The sequence below is a fragment of the Ornithodoros turicata genome, chromosome 1, assembly GCF_037126465.1.
Source record: "Ornithodoros turicata isolate Travis chromosome 1, ASM3712646v1, whole genome shotgun sequence".
Lineage (NCBI taxonomy): Eukaryota > Metazoa > Arthropoda > Arachnida > Ixodida > Argasidae > Ornithodoros > Ornithodoros turicata.
The window spans coordinates 4,909,995-4,936,971 of NC_088201.1; the positions used below are offsets into that span (position 1 = coordinate 4,909,995).

A 26,977-nucleotide genomic window follows, 5' to 3' on the forward strand; every position below is an offset into this window, starting at 1 on the left:
AGAGAGAGAAAGAAGAGGGGGAGGGGGGTGCTGCTGACTTTTCGGACTTTCTTTTTTTGCCTTTGTTTTTGTTTGTTTCTTTTCGTGGCCGGGGGGGTCGCTGGCAATGAGGACGCCTCACGCCTGCTGCAGATCGTATTTCGTAATGTCAACGTACTTTCTGCCTTGGTTGGGGTCCGTGACCTAATTCCTTGGAATCGTATCTGCAGCACCTCTCAGCTACGGGGACCTTGGCAGCAACGTGGCAGACCACGTGTCAAATGAGTTTGCCTTGGCTCGCAAAAACAAACCGAAAGGTTGGCGATGCTAGTACACGCTTTCCTTTTTTCGAGACCTGACCTCTGGTGCGGCTTATATGCGAGGACACACAGTATGCCCTAATACTGCGATTGTATTGCAAGATATAATAATAACAGAGTTGTTGCATAACATACTATATCACTGCATAGTAGGGCTGTGCGAATTCGAACCGAACAACATTTTACCGAATATGTACTCAAATATATTCGAAGTACCGCAAGCTGGCTCCAACTCACGCCTCTGAGCGTTGGGCGAAGCCTACTTTACATTTCTGCGACTCACATATATCCTGCACGGTGGCTTCACCTCACGCCTCTGAGCGTTGGGCGAAGCCTACTTTACATTTCTGCGACTCACATATATCCTGCACGGTGGCTTCACCTCATGCCTCTGAGTGTTAGGTGAAGCTTACTTTACACTTTTGCGCGTGCGGAATTTATTTTATCTAACACGTTGGCTTCGCCTCATGTCTCCGAGCGTCAGGCGAAGCCTAGACTCTTAGAAATGAACTTCACCGCATAGCACGCTCCTAGCCAATCATCATAACGAATGATATCGTTACTTGCCCTGATTTGTTGAAAAGGGAGGCGTACGCCTTTTTTGTGACAATTATGAACAGCATAAGTGTCACAAAAAAGACGTACGCCTCCCGTTTTCAACAAATCAGGGCAAATAACGATATCATTCGATATGATGGTTGGCTAGGAGCGTGCTATGCGGTGAAGTTCATTTCTAAGAGTGTAGTTTACACTTCTGCCAGTGCTGCCGGGTTGCAGGCATGGTTTAAAAGTGCGTTTTGAGGGATCACTGAAAATTGCCACTTCTGAGAAATATTTTAGGAAATCTTGGCAGGGAAGTTTAAGTTAGTTTAGTAATGTTGAGCTTTAGCTGGACCAGCTATGACACCATAGAAAAAGGTCATCACATGGTCGACTACGTTATGTCTGGGCACTAGATTCCATCCAGAACTACAATTTTCAGGACAATTCTAGCACAAATGTATTCATCAATGAAATATGTGAAACACAAACTGAGGGTAACCTTTAGAGGGGATGTGCAAACTTTTGCCCTTACAAGTGATGGCAAGTTTGAGTTTCCTGGTGTAGCAAAGCTAGCCTATAGGTAGCCTAAATAGCTAGGACAAAGTTTGCAGTCAGTCTGAGCACCTGGTTCCAATGCAGACTTTTGCTTACTATTCAGCAATAACCACACACTTGTGCGTGGTATTCGGCATTATTCGATTCGCTACTATTCGAAGATTTTACTATTCAATTCATATATGATTCGAACCTAAAAATCCCTATTCGCACAGCCCTACTGCAAAGACAATTCCTGTAGGCCTAAATTATATCGTTGCACAACAGTGCTTTGCAAGTTGTTTGTTGCAGAGCAAACAGTACTAACTTTGTTACACCCAGGCTCTAATTCACGCTAATTTGGGTACAGCACATCTTGAATATTATTATGCTTGTGAGTACAAGAGGTTAAATGAAAGGCAACCTTTCTTATCAGCTAATCAGATCTTGAAAAAAGGCAAGGTACACATTTCTAAGTCACAAGTCATCTCATGCATCATATGAGTGACAATGATAACAGGTTATATCGCTTTGAGAGATAACAGAACTCCATTATTCTGCATTCAAGATGTTTTTGACCCAACTAAATGCCATCAAAGGAACAACTACAGGTTTCAACATGTCTGAACGCCACAGCACGTATTTTTACCTAAAAAAATGAACAGATCACACACAACTGGTACCGCATTTATGTGCACGTGACATTCCAAATTTGGAGATTATGAAGCACAGTTCTGATTTCGGCGCCAGTGGCAAGAAAGAAAGTGTATGTTTTATAACTGAGAAAATACGCCGAACATATCTGTTGCCTACACCGATAGCGGGCATCACTCTTCAAACTGCACACATAAATGCGGTAGTATTTCAAAATCTGTCATGTAGCTGAGTTGAGCTGTGAAATGTCGCTTTCGCCACTCTTTCGCACTATCTACACACCACCAATACCCTTCTGCCCTCTCGTGGCATCGGAGTGAACTAGGGCCCACATACTAGATACACATGACTGCAATGCCTAGTGGACTACGATCAGAGAAATCGCAATGCCTCCTTTCCGTCACTCGGGCAAGATAAAATGTCTTTTACTCCCTAGAACTCCGTTATAGAGGAGATTAGGAACGCGTAAACTCATTTGGCTGTCGCTATAATCAATTCCACTATGTGTCCTCCGAGCAACGCCACTTCAGGCATAGGCCGCGCACTGCACGTGGGTTCCCGTCGGCACAGGCGCGGGGGCCTTGCTTTTATGGTGCAGGTCACGAGCAGCGCCGTGAAGCTTCTCGAGGAAGTCTGGAACGCCCGAGGCAGCCATCCAACTGTAGATGGGCCCAGGAAAGGAAGACTCTGGATCGTCGTAGTAGGACAGCAGGAAATCAAATCCATCCTGCAGTAAACATAGAAGCCATTATGTGATGACCTCCATGGGCGGCCCCTCACTCCTGCGCTTAGGGGGTGCGGCCACGAAAGCAGTGCTCATCTTTAAAATTTCTTTACTCTATAGCTGCGTTCTTTTTACCTGCACCTCCTGAACTAGTGCAGGGAGTGCAACACTCTCGCATTCTTTTTGTCATGCACTCGCACTGCACCTGCGCGTGCCCAATCCTCAATGCTGTATGCATAGACCCTGAAGTTTTCGGGTTTTATTTTTTTCCAAATTCGTGCGGAAAAATTACCATCAGACTGAATTTGGGGATAAATCGGGCTCTATTGTCGAACAAACGTTCGTTGTACAGCCTATCCAGAGCATCAGACGTTGAGATCAACCGTGTATTTTGTGAAAAATTAGTATGTCATTGCCGTGAGGTGCCTAGCTTAGGTGCAGTTTTGCGGGTAGAAATCGGGTTTAACCCTAAACCGGTGAACCTCGATTCGGGGTGCAAATTCGGGGGGAAATCGGGTTTAACCCTAAAACTTCAGGGTCTATGTATGCAGTGCTGCTGTGCTGAAGCTGTAAGCAGTCTTTATGCACATTACTGCATCAAAGGCAAGGAATACACACACAATCTTCAGCTTTGTTCCAGTCCTCACTGAGATGTTCCACCTTCACAGGAACAATTGGCCCATTCACTGGAATATTCTGACTTTGTTCACGCTTTGTCCACAGTAGCGAGCATTTTTTTCAAGCTCTTCGTACTCACCGAGTCCAAGACCTTTTTCTTTGCGGTCCAAATCATGAAGCACTAAAGGCATCACGCAGCTCGTCCTTTCCGCTAAGGGTTCTTGCTAGTATACTTTTTGGCGTTCCTCACTTCATCGCAAGCGCCGTGTTTCTGTAACAACCACTCTCAAAATTGTTGATAACTTCGATCTTGCCTTGAAGATCAAGATTATAATGCACACGCTTCTGCGATGCCGTTGGAAATGGCATTTACTACTGTTAACGTACTAATCCTAATCATGGCCGTACCGGAAGCGGAGAGCTCAAGCTGCGAGGTAGCGATGATGCTTTGAGAAATGTTAAGTCAGTTCCGTTTTCTGTTCCGTTTAACCGGTGCTGTAAGAAAATTTCATTCGGTTTAACGGGAAAATTTTTGCGCTGCATAAATGGGAATCCAAACAACCTTGCGGCTGTTGTTCTGTCAATGCAGTAATTCCGTTTAAGATATTTCTGTTTAAGAGATTTCCGTTTAGTGAGATTCCACTGTAGATTGTCGGCCGATGCCGCACATAGCGGTATCGGTCTCCCGTCCCTTTAAAGGCAACGTAAAGCAGTAGGCAGTTGATGTTGACGGAGTACTTTAACAGCTTGTTGCTTGTAAACGAAGCGGAACAAGTCAGAAACATGACAAAGAACATGTCATCTTTTAAATTTTCTACCAAAACTGAGGCAGCTCGGGGGCAACTTCTGGTAGCAAAGAGGAATCCCCGATTTGTCAAACAACAGTGGTCCATGTTCCACGACTGATGACGAGCAATGCGTATTTCTGAAGTACTGTTGCCCGTAATTTTCAATTTCAATTTTCTAAAAAAAACAATTAGTCCAACCCGGATGAAAGAGTACCGAGCGCTCAGGGAATAGACAAATCTTCCGAGATTGCACCTGTACTGCTTTGCGGTACCTTTAAAGTGACGTTATGGGCACTGAAGCATCACACTGGATATAAAAGTGCATTTTGTTCGGAAGTGTAGTTCTTTGGGCTTGCTGGTATTCCATAGGGAATGTGTAAAGAGCTCAAACCGGATATGGACGGACAGCGCCTTTTTATTTCATTACGGTGCATGTCGAATGAAAGTGTCTTTAAGTGTCGAATGAAGTGGCAGGACAGCATTATTGTGGTTCTCACTCAATTTTAGAACAAAAGTTTGAGGGTCTTTCAAGAACCTTTTAAGAGGGGATACGAGTGAGGCGGCATCTCCGATTCACGATTTTTTCGCTCGTAGATGGCGCCACACGAACATACGGGTCTCAGCCTGGAGGAAGCTGTAACCGTTACCCTTAGTACAAATAACTCACTCCTCCGCAGAATTGTGTAGTCCCAAAAACACGTGTGACCTCCTTGACTATTGAGATGCAGGGATCTCACGTCATGTTTGAGTTGCCAAGGTCAACTCAGCTACAAAGAAAGAAGGAAGTCCCGACGAAAGCCAATTCTTCCCTTTTGTCCCTTTGTGGACTGCATCTGGTGACTTCTTGATGTTATGCTGCTCTTAGCTTGTCTGACTTTCTGGAGGCAGCGCGGAGTCCAAATGTTATATTTCGTTGGCCCTCGCTTATTTATATTCACCTGCTGATTTTTCTTTGGCGCCGAGTTCTCACACTAGAACATTTTGCGGACGCATTTTGTATTTAACTGACTATTCTGATTTAGTGTATTTACCTTGCGTCTGTGTGCAAGTGAATCTAAATTTATTTGTCGCTACAAACATTAACCGAATAAGTCCTCCGAAACCTAGACAAGATAAGCCGTGCAGCAGACCTCTGCATTTTGTCTTCTTTATTATCTTTTTTATTTCTCGGACAGCGTGGATGTGCAGAGATCCAAGACTGCAGATGCATACTCTAAATAAGGGGAACTAATGTTTTGATTGTTGATGGGTAGAAATCCAGCGAACCGTTAGAGATGTAGGAAGGGAGTTGCCTCAGGACAGAAGCCGCCGATATTTCGAACAGAGACTGTTGAAGAAGAACAGTCTCAGAAGAACAGAAGAACAGTCTCTGTTCGAAATATCGGCGGCTTCTGTCCTGAGGCAACTCCCTTCCTAATGTTTTGATTGATTGATTTGTACGAGAAAAAAATGGAGATGTTAGTCCCGAGCCACTCGGAACTAGTGCTTTATATACTGTTAATTTAATATGTTTTGTTGTACCATGGCGAAATTTACTTCTTATAGTTTCCACAGACGAGCGGCTTTCGCACACATATGGATATCCCATTTCAGAACTTTCCCTTTAAATTTGCCGCCAGCAATGAGAAGGGTGCCCAGAAGAAGCACAGACTGTCGGCTGCTCCCAACGTCAGGGCATATTCTTCAATATGTGTAATTCGTCGGATTGTACCCACTTTTCTGTTCAGCTGTGTTATACGTAAATGACAAAGGTCTTAAAATAACCAGTGGCCTCCCCTCTTCGGCTGAACAAAGCAAACAAATAAATAAAAATGCAGAGGACACTGATTGCCTGCACCGTATGCTCGAATCAAAACTTACGGAAAAACAGGTGCGTACGACGCACTCCACGGAGCTTTGAACTCCTTTCAAAACAAACGCCTTTCCAACAAACGGCGTCGATCAAACGGCATTCGACCAAACGATTTTCGATGAAATGGGCGGACACCCAGTTTTAGTTTATTTACTTTGCGCCTATGTGCAGGTGAACCTAAATTTGGTCCTTACATCATATATGTATCCTTCGAAATCGAAACCTAGACAAGATATCAGAAGGTCGAAACTTAAAAGGCCAAAAAATTAAAACATCGAACGATCAGAAGGCTGAAAATTCAGAAAACCGAACTATCAGCAGGCCGGAAAGCCAGAAAACCGAATTACCGTAAGGTCGAAAAGTAAGGAAGCCAAGATACGGAAATTGTTATTCCAACTGCGATAAAAAATGAGCTCTACAAAGTAAGTAGGATAGAATTGTTGAGAATTAATACAGGGAATAAATCGTTTCATCAAACTTCCCTTTAGATAACGTACTTTCGATCACTTAGGCAGAAAACAAAAAGTAAAAGTAGAGATGACTGTGTTATTGCAAGTGTTTATTGTACACGACGACAATCACGTTCGGGTTGCCAAATATATAGAGCGACATCATCTCCTCTAAAATTCATTGAGTGGGTAGTACAAGTCATTCACTGGCAATCACCCACCAGACACTTTCTTTTCGTAAACATGTCCCCAAGAGTCTAGGCAGCTAAGACGCTCAGACTTGCAAATGCAGAGCAAATAGTGTTCCGTGAATTTTGGGAGCAAGCCTTTTTTTTTTTTAGAACTTGCCATTTTTTGAGTCAATATACCCAATAAGCACCCCTCTTTTGGGTGTAATATGTGACACCCCTGTTACACCCATCATTGGACCCCGAGCCCGAGAACTCGGAAGACTGAACTATCGAAAGCCAGAGGCCACCAAGAAAGGAAAAATATATATTCGAAAAGTTACATCTGCTACATCAGGTAGATCCACAACGCTGTTCTCAGGACAGGTATTGGGAATTAATGTGCTAAATGCTTTTTATGCATTTAAAATAACTTTGTATGACCTTGTCCAGCGCACGCCACTTTTTGGCAGCATCCCTCGTGTACTGGGGTTGATCTTACAGCTGTGGATAGAGAAAGAGCTTCTTTTGAAAAAGTTCAGTTAAAAAGTGAATTTCTACGTGGAGTCTTTTTCAACGTTTTATGCATAAATTATTTATTTCGCAGACATCCTCTTGGAATTCCTTATTTTTCGGCCTTTCCATAATCCAGTCTTTGGCTGTTTGATATTACCTCATTAAAAAAAGGAAAAAAAAAAACTGTCTTCCAATTTCAACACATCGGGAGAGCGAATGATAACACCACTCGGTCTCACTGTGCCTCACCTCCCCTAACCCTACCGTTCTTTTCACGTGCATGCGATGCGAGACGAATATTGTGTGGCTGTGTAGCAAAGCTTTCCTGGTCTTGCCGCCCATTCTCCCTATTCTCACTCAAGGCCTTCCCATTATTTTGCGACGACCTACTCAACGTGGATCTCTTCAGACAGGTTTCACGACCTCAATTTCGCGCTTCCACTGCCGGAGAAACCCCTTCTGGGATAGGGTGCCAGAACAGTGACTGCATTCCGCGGAACGATGTGAAGTTCTCTTCTGACCAGCAATGTGGCGCTACTGTACGATGGCAAGACGGGGCAGTTCACGGAGCCGTACATACCTTAAGTTTTTTCAATATTGTGAACAACTGGAGGCATGGACAGACATGACATGGACACGTAAATATTCAAGAAAGAATTCCGCGTAAATGCTACTGATTACATTTCACATATGTGCTACAGTAAACGAGCTACGAACTTCCAAAAGCGAGAGACCGAACTTATAAGTTTTTTGCAGCTTTCGTAAGGTTTTTAAAAACTTCTGCAAAAAAAATTGCAAATGTCTCCAATGCGAATTTTTTGAAATTCTAAAATCTATCGAACAAGGCCATTTTGGTCCAAATCGGTTCAGTATTAGCTGCAAAAGATCGCATTGTTTCGCCCATAGAGAATACATGGGGCCGCCGGAGGTCGTATCCCCTCTTAAGGGGGAATCACTTCTGCGCAAGACAATAGAGAAAGTTCATTCGCACACCGCTAAGAGATGGCGTAAAATATCGTCAAAACAGAAGTACTGGCGTGTTCTCCGTGAATGACCGCAGTATTCAAAGTTTGAATACTGTTTGAATACTAGTTTGTGGAGCTCTGTTGAATGCTACTGTTGAATACAGTAGAACCTCTTTATAGTAACTCCTCTTGTAGTAAAACTCTGCTTATAATAAACGAGAACTGCGGTCCCGATAGAATCCCATACATTCAATGGCACACCTGATATAATAAAACTCCTGATCTAGTAAAATTTCATCATGGTCCCAGAGAGTTTACTACAAAGGGGTTCTACTGTACTAGTTTCTGGAGCCTCTTTCACTCCTGCAGGAGGGGGTTTATAAAAGGAGGACAAATAGGTTGTCACAAATAGCTCTCTTTGCCGATATATTATGATTTACTTTTCCAACGGTTTTTCCAACGACAAGTTGAAGGACCGCTAGGATTTGTGGTAGATATCGGGTTTTACCCGAATTCTTGAAAACTTGTTCGAGGGGGAACTATTCATGTTCCCAGTTTCTACACTTTAGCGGTGTCTGTTACACACCTCAGAGTATCGGCTTTACCGGGGCAACTCACCTCTTCAATGCCATGATGTGGGCGAATAACCATGTGTGACGTGTACTTTGTGATACGAACACACTTGTCCACGGGTGGGCATGCCGGGTGGTTTGTCGACCGTGACATCAGCACCATGACGTTGCGTTCTCTGTCCACGAGAGCCCGACGGATGTACACGTAGTCGCGCTTGTACATTGGGAACTGTGGCAAGGACATCTATTAGGCATACAACTTGACGGTAAGAAAGGGTACATCAGCGGGTTATAGCGAAAAGTAGGGCTGCGTAAACATTTATAATTTTCGAATACGAAGCAGATATTTGTGCATTTGATTCAAGTTCCAAATTTACCGTAATTTCACGCGTATAAGCTGCACCGCAGATAAGCCGCGGGACGCTTTCAAAATTTTTTGGCAGATAAGCCGCACTCGCAGATAAGCGGCAGGCAATACAAGACGACTGATTTGTGGGACAAAGGAGACCATAGAGAAGGCCATAAACCCTGTGGTCCATACTCCGGGGTCGGCATAGTGTACAACGAAAGGAGGTCAGCTCTATAGAGTTCTACCAAGATCGGATTGTGCTTGTTTTGCGTTTTTCATGGATTGATGGGTCAGTGATCTTCCAGAAGATGTGAATCACTATCATCACTTTCATTAAAGCTGCTTGGGGGAATGCACCATGAAGATCAATCTACTCGAATGTGGACCCGTCCCTGTTACGCACTCTTCGTGCATCGGCAGGGCAGTGCTGTTCCAGAGACACTGTCGGACCTATCGTTAAAACCGGCGCATGGGGAAAATACAATAGAAAAATAGTCATCAGATAAGCCGCAGTGCGCCCGTGAGAAAGAAAAATTGCGCATAAGCCGCGGCTAATACGCGTGAAATTACGGTAATATCAAATTCTATATTCAAATTTCAACACGAAGTATTTCTCTTCCAAACCCAATATATATATCAGTATAGTTCCGTAGCTGCACATGTAAGCCCGAAAACGGCACAAGAGAAGGTGGCAGCAACGTGAGTGCTACTTCATACAAAAATCTGCATGCATATGCGTAATATAATACTAATACAATATATTTGCATATACAGTCAAACTCTTTACAACGTAACTCAGGGGACAGCGAAAACTAATAGTAGCACTCAAATAATATCTACACCACACATTCATATAGTAAATTGTAGGGATGTACCAACCGAATCCGCGAATCCACGAATCCTAGGCAGTGATTCGAGATTCGCGAATCCGAATCCCAGTGCCCAAAACGGCGAATCAAATCTTTCGAATCCACCCACCACGTCTGTTCGTTTCGTTTTTCAAATTGGCGCCGCTGGAGTCCGTCGAAAGCCTCATTCACCGATGGGTGTTTTCTTGTTTGTTTGTTTACATTGCTCTGAACTGAAAGAGTTCAGGCAGGAACTGTTACATTACGCGTTTTAAAAGTAATATGGTTTTGCTTTTGATTTTTGCTTAGTTTTATGGAAATAATTCAGACTCCAGAATTTATGCATTTCTTGTAGTCGACGAACAACAGGTTAAATAGCTTACGCTTAAGACAAATTATATGGGAATATTGTCCCCTGAAACTGAAGCTTTCTTTGATATGTTATTCATTAAACAAAGGTGTCATATTCTGCTTCAAAACATTTTTCACTAGAAGTGTTTTTTTCTCTCTTTCTTTTTAAAGAAAGGATTCGAAAGATTCGGGATTCGAAAGATTCGTGGATTCGTAGAACCTTCCTTGGATTCGGATTCGGATTCGAAAAAATTTTGGATTCGTCCCATCTCCAATAAATTGCTAGTAAGCAGAGCATTTGATATGCGATTGGAATTAGGGGAGAAATCGGGCTTAACCCGAACTGATCCCAAACTGATTCAAGAGGGAATAACCGGGCGTAATCGGGTTTAACCCAAAAAAGTCAGACACTATGTACGTTGTGCATGTATTCCCAGTACGTAGGGTACGACTCGGGGTAGTTAGTTACGGCAGTACAGCGGAACCTCCCATTAAAAACACCACTCCTACACAGACACTCCCCTACTGTGGATAGTGGGATTTCCCCGACAAGCTCCAATGCTTTTTTTTTCTGTACCCCTCACGTACGAACACCTTCCTTCAGCGGACAAGAACCCTGGTCCGTGGGTGTCTGTACTAGGGACGTTTCGCCGTACCTCTAACACCCCACAGAGGCATTAGATGGGAGCACCATGAAACTCAAGTCTAAACGGCTGGCCAAGTCGGGGAAGCCCATAAAAGATCAAGACGACGAAATTGGGTCTCAAAAATAAAAGGTTTCCGTTCCTGTAACCTGAATGACTTCATTGCAATCCACGAGTGCGAGACGGCGAATATTTAATGTGTGCCCCGCAGAAAAGTGTGCAATCCATTTGATCAGACGTCAAACCCCTGCAGACGTCACGTGTGTAGCTGAACAGGTGTGAAGTGTCACGCGGTGGATCAAGTTTTGGTTTCAATCATTTTGTTGTTGTTGTTGTTGCAACTGTGCTCTGTGCACACAATTTGCGTTCGTCGGATGAACAGGCACACGTCGCGCCTTCAGAAGATGAGCTGCGCAGTAAACACAAAGCGCAAAAGGGAAAGTATAGCTTGGTGACTCTGTCACCAGAGTTGTTGGCAAAGAACTCTGGGTTCTCTTTGAAGATGAGACTCTCTTTGGAGATGAGAGAATGGGACAAATAATGGAGAATGGTCTATATGTCCATGCATTGTCTATAGTCGATCGTGTTCCTCCCAATAATGCCTCACGAAAATTTTCACCACTTGAAGAGAAAGTTTGAAATCATCTTTCACTGTTGCATGCCGCACCAGCGATACATACTGAAAGCACAATACATTCAACATAGATACATACAACATGTTCAACTGAGACCTTTTCAAAAGACGAGAACATGCCCCCCTCCCATCTCTTACCTGCTATTTCAGGACTTTTTGTTGCAGAGAAATCACCTTTAGCAAATGTGCACAAAATAAATGACATTTAAAAAAGTCTAAACCGGCAAAGGAAATATTAGTTTAGATAAATAGGTCTGGATAGATGAAAACTTTTCTACGTTCACTTTCAGAGCACATAAACCGGACCATTCAATCCCACGAAGGAACTACGCATTAAAGGATTTTCAATCATGGACTCGGGTACACATAGGGACACATTCTAAACAAAGCATTGTGACCACTTACGGGGTAGTGCATGACCCAATGCACAATCTCGCATCCACCTTTGGCTTCCCTGTCAATGATGTCGAGCTTGATGACGAGGCTGTCCCAGCGTTTGCGGTACTCCGTATCAGTCTGCATCAGTTAAAAATGATTGGTAAATATTACCGTTACTAAGTCGTCTGACGTAGCAGTGTGGTACTTGCATTGACCAATTGAGCTCAATAAGGGGTAAGTCGACATACCCACTTTTCAGTACCCACGTACCCACACACATACCCACTTGCTGCAATTGCATTGATGCTCTGGACTGTATTGTTATTTATTCACTCGCTACAAGATGGTAAGAAACAGGAAATGCAATGTCTCACAATCATCTAATGCTGAAATGAAACTTTCCCGTCCAATCCCCTTATTGCCCACATATATGTTCAATTTCGCTACGATTGATTGATTGATTGATTGATGTGTTTAATGGCACAAAGGCAACAAAGGCCATAGAGCGCCAAAACCATGGTGAGCGTGTCGGAGATGATTATGGGAAAGATGATGTGAGAGAGAGTGTGTGGTAGTTAAAATCTATCTACAGGTATGAGCGATGAGATTGACGAGGATAAGAGAGAGAAGAGGATGACGACAACAAGCAAGCTAGTGTGACAATGTGTGACAAAAGTGTGACAATTTCGCTACGAAAGCAGTTAATAGTGTATAATGTTTCGGAGGTGCGTTAAAAGAACATTACCAACCAACTAATTAGGAATTCATTCGATTTGCATGTAGCTGTGAGATTAGAATGTCCAAGGAAGTGAAAAGCGACGATTACCTGAACGCTGAAGAAGGCTCGTGCCGGGATGTCGTAGAAAGTCCCAAAGACTAGAAGAGTGGTAAAAAAAAAAAACGATTAAAAAAAATGCAAGAGCAATATAATATTCGCTGGTTTATATTCCCAAAATTTAGGTGCTCACGAGCCACCCCAACATATTGAGTCCTAGTGCAACGTGTCCTAAGCCACCAAAATGTTTGCGGCGTAGGTTCCCGACCTCAACCTTGGGATGTGGACACGCCACCAGCCGCGGCCAGTTAGACCACTAAGTAACACGTACACTTACCAATTCCACGATTGCGGACTCGAACCCGACCGAGAATGCCAGCAACTTGGTGCCATGGGACAAGATGCTTGACACAGCGTCCTCCGCGGGACATGCCAAATATGGGCGCAATGTGCCGAGATGTTACCCCTCGCAACTACCTTATGATTAGGGAGTGACCTTTAAACCTGATTCCACCTGCACACCACATACTTATTTGAGGGTGGTTAGTTAGGTGCGTTATTTTTTTTAAATAGTTTGTAAATCGTACCTCCTTGACTTTTGCGGGAATCTTGCTCCTAAGAGATATGATTCATCTAACGCTCGTCGCGTCATTCTTACTTCGAAGAACTCTACCGCACTATAGACGTCGTTTCACTCACGTGTTGCCCAACTGCTAGCATGCTTGTGCAGCAGAACGATGAACAACTCTCATATCTCGACGCTTTGATAGTGGGACACAGGATGACGTTAGTGACCTGAACGACTATGGTACACTGTTCATAATTCGAGGTCAGAAAAGCATGGGGGTCTTCTTGATTCATCCCTGAATGATGCGTTCACTGTTCATAAATCGAGGAAGAAATATAAAGGAAGGTTTTTGTTCCGAGATTAACCATTCGCAAAGCGAGAATACCTGCGGGCCGAAGTTTCATAAATCGACGGTTGACCGTACTCTATTCCGCTGACATCTGCGGATAGTGCGGGGCTTTACTGCTGCACACCATTAATGCTACTACAATTTTTCCTTCCCGTAAGGATTCGGGGATATCTAAGATTACCAGCAGCATTCCATCTTACAAAAAGAACTTTTCAATGGTAGCAGAACCTTTGTACTCATAACCCGATGTTTCCGGCATCCAGCGTCTCCACAGGAACATTTTGCTGTTTTCCACGACCGGCTCCCATCCCTCTTGGGCCAGGTGGGCTTTGAAGGCCTCCGGATGCAACGTCGGTTCGCTGCAGTTGCCGTTGTTGTTGTTGCCGCACTTCTGGGACAGGATCTCAAATTCATCGATACACCTGCAATTCAATTGTTGTTTATGCGAGACATTTGCGACAGTCGTAGAAAAATCACCAAAGCTAAAGGTGTGGCGACTATTTGATATGTAGGGTTCATGACATCGTGCGTGCATCGTACTTCATGCCCGAGTACAGTCTAAACTCGTTAATACGACCAGGTCCGTTCCTGCCGATTTTGGTCATAAAACGAATTGTCATACTAACGAGAAACACCCCGGAAAACGTCATTCCTCTCTCCCTCGCCCCCGACAGAAGCAAAGGATTTAGTGGTTCTAAGGCTGTGGCTGTCCTTTTAAGTACTGCTTTCTGTGGTCATAATAGGTGGTCGTAATAGGTGGTCGTAATAGGGACAGAACGCCACTGTTCTCCCCCGTTCGTCCTCAAAACTCAGTTTATAGTCGGTGAGGTCAACAGTCAGTGGTCATAATAACGGGGGATTCTACCCGATCCGAACTCAGAAGTTTGGTCATAGTCGGATTAACGAGTTGTCAAAATAACGAGGGACAGTCACAAAGCGAGGCTGTCATATTAACGAGTGTAGATTGTATATTGAGGAAAAAATAATTATTTTTCTAAGTGTTGTAGTTGACAAGATGGGAACCCTTGAAAAAAAAAAAAAAACCTTCTGTTGAAGTCAGCCATTCCTATTGGTCCTTGTAACCGTATGACCTTTCCTGCCTCACTGGCGGAGGTACCGGCCGTGATGTCACAGTCAGGGCAGGTTTCATATTTGCAGCGCCAATGATTTTCTACATGTACATCTAGCCCCTTCATTGCAAAAGTTGGAACGCAGGTTCACATGAATGAAAATAACCGCACGTTATACGTTTATTCGGCATAGTTTCGGGCTGACACTTCACTCCAAAGAAAGGTCACATGGTTACAAGCACCAATACGAACGGGTGAGATCAGAGCTCAACATCAAGGTTTTTTTTAGGGGGTCCAACTACAACTTGTAGAAAAATAATTTGTTTTACACACTCTTGCATGCACAATGTAATGGCCCACATATGAAAGCGTGACAACCCCTTCAAGGCCGATTGTGTCGACAGAATGTCATACCACATGCAAAAACGTCCTCGTGGACACAAATTTGAGCACAGTTTCTAGAAAGGTCTCCAGGACATCTTTGCTGTTACCATGAAATATGGCCGGCGGCAAAAAAGCTAGGCAGCGGCAGAACATGTCTTAGCTCAATTCCTTTCCCTGTCGCTGCTACCACTTGTTACAGACGATTTTTAGGAAGCCAAAATAAAATGAGAAATGCTGCTAATGCCATACAATGGCCGTAATTGCAGTTCAGAATTTGCTTTAAGGGTCACCACTTCTAAGTAGGACATATTCATCCACACAGGCAAGTAGTTGTGGAATATGTTTAATGTGCTTCTGAACAGCGAGAGATTATGATTGACTCGATGCATTGTCCAACAGAGATTGAACCGCAGCATCATATTCCACCCTCCGACTTATGTGCATGTGTGGGGCTATAATACATTATTTTTTGGATCACCTCAATGTAAGGCAATCAGAGCAGACTGTGCACATTACCAAATTTTTTTTTCTAGTTCTTAAGCTCTCCAATATCCCGCTATAAATGCGGCTGCCCTCTAAACGTACATTATCAAAATTATTGCTTCCGCAACTACAAAAAAGGTACATGTTTCACAAATACAAAAAATGGCACTTCGTATATGTGATACATTAGATTTTTTAAAATTATTTCTTTCAGTAATACCTTTCAATGTTAACATTGGAAAATACATACTGCACATGTGTATGACATTTACGTATCAGACCCTTTGCAATCTCAGAACAGAATTAAGAAATAACATATTTCATGCTCACATACATGCTTAAACTGTGTTACATAATGACTCTGCAGAAACACAACACTGTGTGTAATGATTTGCATTTTGCAAACAGCACTTTTCGCGAATAAATTTTAAGTTCTGCATTCTTCCGCTGAATCACCAGACTCTGCAGTCCACGTACTACATGCAGCATAATGTTGAGTCATGTGTCCTTGCACACTGCACATGCTTCATGCTTACAAAGTCTTTGGCTACCTTTGCCTTTTGTTAACCGGTATATTACTAGGCAACTCTACACTATAAGCCTGTACCATACTGTGATCAGTCATATTCTGCATGACATTTGCAAAGGAGCTCTGGATACCTTGTTGATTCTTATAACCAAGACGGCCGCAAAATCTGCAGTCTATCTCTATTCTATCTCTATTCTTTGAGTAAATGTGCAAGAGGCAGAGTGAGATAAGCTCGACTAACTCTCACCTCCTCATCTCGTTGTCTGATATTCTCTCCTGCTCCCATTTGTAAACGGCTGCACTCAAAAGAAGCCCCAGCGATCTCTGAGGCTTATTCCTCAGTCTTTCCACAAATTTTGATACCAATCTTATTAAGGTCTTTTCCGCATACAGCCGGCTGTAGAGGTTCCAAATCTGATTCGCTCTGCGCAAGCGATGTGCGACGTAAAAGTTGCATTGCTTCGCTAAAATCTCGCCGAGAAGTGCGAGTCTCTCGTTCAACTCAAAGACTAGAGTCTGCCAGAGTTCTTTTGGCACGATGCAACGATGACTACTTCTTGCAAAGTCGTTTGCGCAAAGCTTATGTCCCCGGAACAGTTCCCTGGACACGAAGTTTGCGGCAAAAGATTTCACAGTGATCAAGTCTGGTCGCGCATGATTGCACGGCTTTAGAGGTCTACGTAGTATTGAGACGACTTGATTTAGAAACATCATTTGATCAAACAGCTTAGTATCCACCGTGAGAATTATTAGGAAAGTGAGAATTTGGTGAACTTATCGCATGTTCGGAACCATGCTCCTCCGTCCACTCCACAACATAGGGCATTGCGCACCCTCGAACCAAGTTTTTTCAAGTTCAGGTTCAGGCTCTGAATTGTCTAATCCGTTTTAAACCGAAGTGTGTAATATATATGGCACATAGAAGATTTCTGACAAAGTATAGAGAAAGAAAAGCACGCAAAACGTAATCAAATCGTCAGGGGGCACTTGCGAACGCACAATGCGGTACCATAGGGGGCGCTACCATAATAGAACTCGGACATAAGTTAACTCAACTTGGAATAGCCGGCTTAGAAGTCTGGCGCGTTGTTCGCAAGTTTTGCATTCGAATGTATTTTTACTGGTTCTAGGAGGCATTACATTCGTGAATTTCGAAATGGAGAAAGGAATCTATGTGTTGTCCAGAAACCGACCGTTTCTTTCACTGGTGTCTGTGATCGCTGGGGCCGTAAGTTAATACCACCAATGTTGAAGTCTCCGTTTGTACGACGCATACTTGCTAATCGTGCCTACTTATCCTAAACTAGGTTCTGGACGCATCAGATAACGACGGAGTGCCAACCAAATGCCCAGGAAATGCTTCGAACGTCGTGGACTCCGTGTTAAGGGTCCTCGACGCCGCTGACAAATATGAAGACGAAGTCGTGAGTTCCTCTATGAGGCCATTTGGTGAAGTTACAATAACATCGCGTTTGCAGTTACAGCAGCTTGTCGAACCATTAAAGCATAAATTGAAAGTTGCTGCCGCTGAACTACGACAATCGTGCACAGTGTCTGTAATGCACGCTGTACTGTCCAACTCAATTCAGGTGAGTTCATACTTGTGATTCGCATAACCCAGATGAAGGCATAGCGGAATCATGAATATCACTGCGTCCGAGTGTCTGCAGATGAGTGCGAGAGTTATGCATTTAGCTTGAGTTATATTTACCACTGCATTTTTATTTGTTTTTTTTGTTTTTTTTTACAGCTGCTTGCACTTCTTGAGGAATTTGAAGAAGATTATACTAAAAAGCTACATCATTCAGTACTCCTCAGTCTTCAAGAACTGGAGGGAATGAACAAGTCAGATGTCGATGACGATGTGCAGCCTCTTGTAGTAAGGAGACTATTTATTCACAGCCTGTCCGATCGTCAACACTTTTCATCTCGACCCAGGAAACATTACAGTGTGTCCCGCCCCTTATTCGACATCTTCAAGCTCGTCTCGAAGTGACTACCGAAAAATCCTGCTACCTGAAATTTCACAGTGCAGCTGGAATGAGCAAGTTCTACGTGCAGTTTCTAGGCCAGACCTACAGGCAGGCGGCGAAGCACCCATCTAGTCCATCTATTAAGGTAAGGCCGCGAATATTTTCACTGCTGAGATTTAAGGTTTTAATATTATTGCTTTATTAACTAATGAAGCTAGCTTAACAACAATATCACATCATTTTTGTTCAAGGTGTTGAAGACATTTGCTCTGCAGCTCGTGTGCACATGTCTTACAAAGATGTGTAATGCTATTTGTGTCCCCGATACACAACGGCAGGTCCTCATGGGCAACTTTGTTGATGCTATGGACCAGGTAACAGCTCAACATGTTGCATAATTTTTAGTAAAGCGTAACATTTTATTACTTCGTAATTGTTTCACATTGAATAGTGAAATGTTTTTCGATTAATATGAAACATGCAGGAAATTCTTTGCAGGTACTCTACCTGCTGCTTGAAACATCAAAAGACGGTCAGCTAAGTACTCTATTAGAAGCTCTCGTTACCCATGGCATGTCTCTGTATCAACTCTCTGTCGGAGACACCAAGCAGAAGGTTTATGCAGCCTGCAAAGAGGTATCTTATCACCGTATCTGGTTTGTTCCTCCCAAAACTACAGTTCCACATCACTGTGCAGGTTCTTCAGGAAAAAGCAGTTTTAGAAAATATGCAGACCAGTATATCGAGGTAGGCGGGTCTTTCCTTCAGCTTGAGGATTAACAATGGACGTACTCCTGTCAGATTGTTAGATTTGTTGAGTTGCACTTGTCCAGTTGTGTGCCAACATCTTTCCATTTCAGCCGTGAGCAGGCTGTACAGTACAAGAAATCCGCCAGCATCCTGGAAAGGTTTGAGGCAACGATAAACATAGCCGTGGTAGAACTGATTGTGGATAATTATATGGGGCTAATACTCGCACTCGAAAGGCTGCTCGAAGCTGCCGAACTCTACGCACGTGTAAGTATATCCAGTGTTAGGGGTAACTCGTTACTGTAACTAAGCTACTTTTTTTTTCTGTAACTTTTAGCTTAACTCGTTGCTTTTTAACTCTAGTAGACTTTAATCTTTCATCGTTAATTTCTTAGGCAAATTGAGGCTTTGTATGTATTTGTCCCTTCTATGTTGTTCCAGCCTCAGAACATTAGTTCTTTCATGTCTAGTAGCTTCTTGAGGAACGCGTTTCATTTTTTTAGGTAACTTTGTCAAAGTAACTTGGGGGTAAGTTCCTTTTGTTTGATTCTTGTTTGCAGTCGTCGCGAGCTGTGTCCTCCCTCCCTAATCAGACGACGGCCACGTATAAGCAGCACGACATAACTACAAGTAGTGTATTGAAACAGAATATTTTTCGTTTCCATTACCGCCTGCGTTACTGGCCCACATTTGTTTCTGTTTCAGGTTGCGTTACCGCGACTGTTGTTTTCGTTTCTTTTAAGTTATGGTTTTTAAGTTACGGTTTTACACACCACACCACGGTGGTGAAACACCTCGTGTCGTCACCGTTATCTAGCTGTTGTTCTTGTTGTCGCAGCAAGTAATATGGAAGTAACTTGTTACTTTCCCAGAGTAGCTTAGGAACTGTAAGTTAATTTTCATGACCAGTAACCTAACTGGTAACGAGTTCCCTCTGTCGAATAAATTCCACATCTCTGAGTATATCTACTACAACGCGGGGCATCCCACAAAATGCTTAACATTAACATAACTATCATCTTTCATGCTCAACATTAATTTGCTGTGGAACTCAATGTGCCTCAATGGTCTGTCGTTTCAGCAGCAGAAAAGCGGCAGCGCAGGGGATGGAACTGTAGACTTATCTATTGGATTTAAAGGATCAGTCGTGGATTTTTGTGCAGCCGTCGACCAAGTGTACAATATTGTCCAGCAGGCTGTCGGTTGTTCTACGGATGAACAAAGTGAGCATAAATTACCCCAAAGTATAGTCTGCTGACTGAAAACATGTCGCTTCTCGTGCAGGGGTGACCAGCTTGCTGAGTGAACAAGCAGCTCTGGAGCAGTTGGACCCCGAGTTAGTTGCGGGTGCCGTTGCGCTCGCCACAGACACCAACGACCGAGGCTTGAAGACCACTTTGTCCCAGCTGCAGGTTGCTTGGGAATTTCACACGAAAAACCTTTTTCGCAACCTTTTACATCTGTGCAACCCCGATACGTTCTTTGACGCTCTCGGTAAGCTCACCGGCACCGGGCTCCACTGGCTGGCGTGGGCGTGCGGGCAAGATTATTGCGGCCTTTCTTATTTCCAGACATCAGCTTGAAGTGTGGCATCGCACAGCTTGAGCGCTCGGACGCTCGTTGTTCTGCGTTGAAGAAGATGGTGGCTGTCGCATCTTCCGCGATCGACATTAGCAGAGTTGTATTCGAGGACGTCGGGATTCCAGAGAGCCTACAAGTAGCGGTTGACCACCTGGCAGTAGGTCTGTTCTCTTCCAAAGCTATTTATATATTGCGAGCATGCGACGAACCTAACAAATGTGCCCTGTGGTAGCGATAAGAGCTCTGAAGAATGCACCGGAAGAAAGGTACCTGAAGAGGGCCAAGGTGGTCCGTGGCTGTGCTTGCCGACTGCGGGAAGAATTGAGAGAACACCTGCCACTGTCTTCCGTCGAGTTCACGGGAGGTACTTTCAAATCTCTCGATGAGCTATTTTGAGCTTTGCATGTCCCTTCTAATCACTTATGCGCAATGCAGAAACGCCACCTAGACTAAATAAGGCCCGATCGCCAATTGAAGCCCACCCATCATCAACCACATGGGTTGCCGAGTTGCTTGGTTAGTTGGCGGCGTGTTATAGCCTGCCGGTGTAGCGGCATGTTTATTTATTTATTTATTTACTGCAACCCTCAAGGCTCTGGGGAGCATTACAGAGGGGATTGGGCACGATAACACATACATAACGTAACAATAACATGTTAATTGCAAAAAAAGAGAAAAAAACAGTAAAGATAATGTTAATGTGATAGATTCGATCAATAATAACGTGTAAATAGCACTATTAAAAACCGTGATAAGACCAACACAGAAAGGACTAAATAAAGAAATTTTACGCGTTGCGCAGGGGGGACCATGCGTCCTGGGCCAACTTCACAGGGAACTGTGCCAACATTTGTGCCCGAGGGAAAACCCCCCGAAAACTGGGTCACCTCCCAGTCTCGGCACGGAGGGCGATCACGTTAAGCCACTAAGCGACTGCAGCTGGTACCTACAGGCGTTTCTGCATTAGAAACCGTCCGTGATGATTTGTTGATGCAGACGACATCGTGACTACGAAGTCGTAATGTCGTCTGCTCACGCCCATGCTGTGAGAGGGTAGTGTACCGCTCCTGGTGATGAAACTACCCAGAGGAGGACCTTCTTTAATGGTTTAGGAGACGTTAGATGCAAGCACAACATTACTGGTGCCAAGTATAGTAGCATTCTCTGTGTACTTAAGAGACGGGAGTTTAGGCCGCCGATTCACATGTAATGCACCTCAATCCAATCTGGACATGACTATTGGTGAGCGCTCGCAGCTCCGAGTTTTGTGGTTGAGTGCTATACATGTTGGTTGATTGATTGATTGAATGGGAGGTTTCTGGCGCAGCGACAACGATATACATGTTGGTTTGTTTCGGGAAGCAACTAGAGTAATTTGCTGAAGAGGCATTACTAAGGCCCCGGGGTCTCTGCGAAATATCGCGGAATCCTTTGTTTGGCGAGGAATTTCAGGGAATCCCTTATTTTTAGGGGTGTGCAGTTATTCGAGTTTTCGAATTAAATATCAATCACTCGAAGTATTTCATTCGCGAATCGAATACCCAATATTCAGATTTCCGAATATATCCGACTGTTCGCCGAACACGAACGACACCTCCCGAAAGTGGACTTCACCTGACGCTTCCCTGCACGAGATGAAGCCTGCTTTACGAAATTGCCCATACTGCAGGACCAACACGGACACATTGTAGTTTAGCTTAAGATAACGTTAGCCCAAGTTTATTGTGCATACTCCGCCTGAGGAAGGGGCGGCGCCCCTCCCGTGTGCAGTTTAGCGGAGGCAGTGGGGGATTTTGATTTGATGTTTGCGAGTTTGCCTAGACTCTTAAATAATGCCTACAGCCCAGAAACAAGAAGGGTGTCCTAAAGATGTAACTTCCACAGGGCATGTATTGTAAGCTCCTTCCTATAATCTTCCTATAACCTCTGTAGATATCATGTATCTAATGCTGAGCCGCAACAGTGCTTCGAATCTGTAATTTTATAAACTATTTTTTGTTACCACATTATCCGAGAAAATTAAGTGTTTCCCATTTCAAGCAGCCGTTGACTACTCCGTGCAAAACCGCGGAATTTACGAGTCGGTGCCGCAGAATTTCGAATTTGCCGCAGCAGGAAACCGTGGGCCTTAGGCATTACACTCTGACCAGAGGTCCATTCCTGCTCAGCTTCTGCTATTTTCTGAGCTGCAGCAGTGTCACCACTCCTACAGTTAAATTTGCTTCCAGAGGCCGATTCCACAAAGCTAAGTTGTCAAGAGCAAGATGTTGAGAGCTCCAAGGACACGTGCCCTGTCTTGGATGTCACAAGTAAACTGCACCTAGCAGCATGCTCCTGAGCTTGAGACTAACACGCGTAAAATTTTATTTTAGAAATTCTGAATCAAATGCGCGTCTCTGTGCAAGACAGCACAATTGGACCTGTGTCGGATAACGTGACTTCCGTGACATTTCAACGCAAAGACGTCAGTAAAATATTTCCCAGGTAAATACACTTTGATGGCAAAGCACAGTTAAGTAGAATTCTTGCTGCGTTGATAGTTTCAGTTGTCGGGACTTGCCCCAAGTATCCCAAAGACTCGAGACGTCTGTTCTTCGGAATAAAGGTTTGGCATCCATCCTGCAGATGACTGAGCAGCAACGACTCAAGCACACAATACGTCTTAGTAAGGTAAGAGAGGCCAGTATATACACAGGGTGTCCCAGCTAAATGCGAACATATTGTTTAAAAATATATATATCGCTTTTTCCAAGATGAAATCAATTGCAATATAGCATATGCAGAAGGGCACTCCTTAGGAGGGCATTAGCGAACTCCTAAGGCAATGTCTTAATTAACTTTAGATAATGAACTTTTTAATTATAAAAGCTACGAAGTTGTCCCAATGAGAACATCTGACCTCCTACGTCACCTGATACCGGAGCCGTTTTCACAACAAAAAATCCGTTCGATAGATCGCCCGCAAAAAATTCGTGAAGGAACACCTTTTCTTTTTTTCTTTTTTCGTTGCGCATCTTCGGAGACGCGTCTTTCCTTCACCCCCAATGTGGGAGGGTGAAGGAGCACAGTGCCGCCTCATGCGTCGAAGATGAGCTTTAACTTGCGGAAACAAAACAAATGTATCGGGTGACTCTATATCGCAACTGTTCTTACCTTGGGTTGCATTTTCGGGTTTCTTTTAATCTTTTACCAGGACGCAAGAGGCCATAGTGTGCTCTTTCACCCTCTCATATTGGGGGTGAAGGAAGGACGCGTCTCCGAAGATGCGCAACGAATAAAATATAGAGAAAAAAATGGTGTTCCTTAACGAATTTTTTGCGGACGATCTATCGAACGGATTTTTGTTCTGAAAACGGCTCCGGCATCAGGTGACCGAAGAGATGAGATGTTCTCATTGGGACAACTTCGTAGCTTTTATAATTAAAAAGTTCATTATCGAAAGTTAATTAAGACATTGCCTTAGGAGTCTGCTAATGCCCTCCTAAGGAGTGCCCTTCAGCATTGACTATATTGAAATTGATTTCATTTCGGAAAAAGTGATATATATATTTTTTAAAAATACGTTCGCATTTAGCTGGGACACCCTGTACATATATATCTGTGCAATCTTGTTTACAACACACTTTCAGGAAGCTATAGGGCATACAGAAATGGGGCAGTGGATACAGAACAACAGCTCAGTCTGCACACTTGCTGTCAAGATGAAGCATTTGGCATCACAGCTAAGAAGTGATAAGGTTGTCTCATTTTAATTCAAGATTATTTTTTATGGGATTACGTTGAACTGTGCAAGGAAACATTTCTAGTGTTGTACCAAGGCTGGTTTTAGTGAGAAGCATATATGTGTCATTCCTAATGCTGCTATAGAATTTGCAGGATGCTCGCAGTGCCGTAACCAAGCTGTCTCTGACGACCGCGAGGTTCGTCGAAGAACTGCGTATCGTACAATCCCATCTTGAAACACAAGCGCAGCATGTTGCGTAAGTGCTGGCTTTATAGGATTTCAGCTTAGTAAAACCAGAGCTATGAAATGGTGGGACACTATTCTCTCATGTTAGACACGCCAGCAAGTTGGGAAGGCTATGCTTGGACCTCACTTGCTGTGCTGACAAGTTCAGCATCACTGCAGCAACCATCCATGAAAGCGCAGTGAGTTAGCAGCCACAACCTCTTTGCCCGGCAAATTTGTGATTTTGTAATGTGGTGACCTCCTTGTGCTTATATGTCAATGCACCTACACAAGACAGGGCCTACTCAAAGTAACAGCATACTCATGCAAGTGTGATGAACTTGAGGAGGTACATTCCAGCGCATTCCTTTCTCAGAGTGACATGCTAGAAATGAATGGGACCGTACGAACTTATAGAAAAATGCCTAGGTATACCCAGTCACAAGTTGTTTGCAAGTCCGTACGTACCCATTCGCTGCTACCGTGTGACTCTGAGAAAGGAATGCGCCGAAGCGTGTTCTGTAAACTTTTGTCCAGCACTGTACAAGTGCAGTCTTTGGAACATTGCCGCTACTATATAACATCGTGGAGAACTACAATAATCTACCATCTTATTACAAGCATTGAGCTCTTCAGAGCTCATTTCACATGCAGTACCTGATGCGAACATCACTATGTTTCCAGCCAGCAGTCATAACCCTGCAAAATTATTGGCAATATAACTGCAAGGTTACTCGCTATCATCGCTCGCTGACAAGAGGATATTCTGTGAGCAAGCCCTGTGCATCTAGGTGCTGTTGGCTAGTGCCACGAACTGAAAGTGGCGGACTCTCGTTAATTCGAACTCGAGGGGGTCTGGGATATTTGTTCGAATAAAGCGAAGTTCGAACTAACGAAAGACTTCTCTTCTGGAAGGGGGCTTCGCTATGCAGGGAGCACGTGCAGACAGAGGTGCCTTGTTATACGTTCGCGGTACCGGTTTCACTTTAGGATGCGTTTAAATGATATTGGCGTAATTGAAATCGTTGCTGCTGCTGCCAAACTCCGCCACCATCCGCGTTTCGTTCCCGATACCGAACCGATGGTTACGGCGGAGAAAACAGCCAGAGCGCGTCCTGGCCGTCACGACTTTGAAGGAAATGCGAAACTTATATGTTCACAAAAAAAATCATTTACAGTAAAACCCGCGGATAACATTATCTCGTATAACGATATCCCCCGTAAAACGATGCTTTATGATTTTACCGTCAAAATATACATTGTTTCTATGGGGGGAACGACCCGCGTACAGCGACGGAGACTGCGGTTCCGAGTACTCGTCTAACGATGTTGTTCTAAAGCGAGCTTCTCCTAAAGCACGCAGGCGCTAGGTGAAGCAGACTTGCGGAATGGTGACGTGTAATGTTGCCTAAAGTTGTCCTGATATGTTCCCTGGTCCCTTCCAAGAGTCCTGGTCGCTGTTTTTCCAAGCCAGTGCGATGTCACACAGCTTCGCGTTTTTTTGAAGCATCTGTTTCTTTTTGTTTTGCTATACGCGGGCTGGAGCGCGACTTTTCGGGGACGCGCTATTTAGGTCAGCCCTCGTTTAACGGTGTACCCCGTATAACGATGGAATTCGTGATTACCGTCAATATCGTTATATGCGGGCTGGAGCGCGACTTTTCGGGGACGCGCTATTTAGGTCAGCCCTCGTTTAACGGTGTACCCCGTATAACGATGGAATTCGTAATTACCGTCAATATCGTTATACGCGGGTTACACTTCAATTATGAAGCAACCGTTTCCTGGAGCGAGACTGTTAGCATCGCTTTCGATTTGAACCAAATTAAAAGCGCGGCGTCCGAATTTTCCGCAAAAATAGCGCGCTGTCATACCCAGCGCCGATGCTACATCAGATGCACTTGGCAAAGGCACTGGTTCATGGCGTGGATCGTCCTAATCTTCGTCGATACAGTCCGCACGGTCCTCTAGTGTAGTTCGGCTGGCGCACGCCGGTGATTTATCCAGACCCCCCTATACACCCCCAACACTCCCAAAATGTTCAGTGACACCTCCCTAACTGTTTCACCTGTGTAGCCCCTACAGGGGGTGCCCTTGTGAATTCAGCTTTAGACACATGTCGGTAATGATATGTTAAGCTGTAATGACGTAACTACAATAATGACCCACCCCTCCATTCTTGGGATTCTGGATAAACCACTGGCGCACGCGGCGTCGATGATGCGATAAGCATCAATCAAGAGCCCAAGTCTCTACGCCGACGTCTACGCTGACACGATGCCAGTTAGGGAAATAAACGATGCCAGTGAACGGGTTGTAGAACGATTTTGACAGTCGCGAAGTCATAAAAGCGAGGGACGCCACGCCCTTCACGCAACACCTCCTATAGATAGCAGAAGGCCTGCGCTCTATACCTATAACTCACGCAGGCCTGCGTGAGCTTTGCGAGCTGCTTCGAGCTTTTCTCTTCCCCGTGTGACGTGCGCAGGCCTTCTACTATCTAGGAGGTGTTGCTTCGCGGCCTCAACAGTAAGAGAGGGGACGGAGGGAGAAACGCAAGCGTTCGCGTAAGCTTCTTGCTGCTGTCCTCAAAGGTCAAAGCGTCCCCGAACAGAACAAAATGCGGGAAAGTCACGGTCGACATGGTCATTGGTGGACCCGACGGACTTGAAAACCCTTTG

At 44.2% G+C, this 26,977-nt stretch overlaps 3 protein-coding genes across 3 annotated transcripts; 2 read left to right on the forward strand and 1 right to left on the reverse strand.

Moving 5' to 3' along the window:
* Positions 1-1,741: 1,741 nt before the first annotated feature.
* LOC135377359 (stAR-related lipid transfer protein 7, mitochondrial-like) lies at positions 1,742-16,872 on the reverse strand. Its single transcript, XM_064609717.1, has 6 exons — positions 16,291-16,872; positions 13,806-13,999; positions 12,712-12,761; positions 11,913-12,023; positions 8,728-8,910; positions 1,742-2,757 (listed from the first exon to the last, which is right to left on the reverse strand). Exons 1-6 carry the CDS (start codon positions 16,755-16,757, stop codon positions 2,557-2,559), a joined length of 1,206 nt encoding a protein of 401 aa, XP_064465787.1. The 5' UTR covers positions 16,758-16,872; the 3' UTR covers positions 1,742-2,556.
* A 327-nt stretch (positions 16,873-17,199) lies between these two features.
* On the forward strand, positions 17,200-18,414 carry LOC135379211 (uncharacterized). The gene is made up of 6 exons (XM_064612455.1): positions 17,200-17,271; positions 17,351-17,467; positions 17,522-17,632; positions 17,794-17,922; positions 17,982-18,161; positions 18,268-18,414. Exons 1-6 carry the CDS (start codon positions 17,200-17,202, stop codon positions 18,412-18,414), a joined length of 756 nt encoding a protein of 251 aa, XP_064468525.1.
* A 58-nt stretch (positions 18,415-18,472) lies between these two features.
* Positions 18,473-24,135, forward strand: LOC135379212 (uncharacterized). Its single transcript, XM_064612456.1, has 11 exons — positions 18,473-18,652; positions 18,714-18,763; positions 18,877-19,033; positions 19,848-19,989; positions 20,051-20,260; positions 20,338-20,508; positions 20,580-20,711; positions 22,576-22,656; positions 22,720-22,831; positions 22,888-23,017; positions 23,977-24,135. Exons 1-11 carry the CDS (start codon positions 18,488-18,490, stop codon positions 24,097-24,099), a joined length of 1,473 nt encoding a protein of 490 aa, XP_064468526.1. The 5' UTR covers positions 18,473-18,487; the 3' UTR covers positions 24,100-24,135.
* Positions 24,136-26,977: the final 2,842 nt, after the last annotated feature.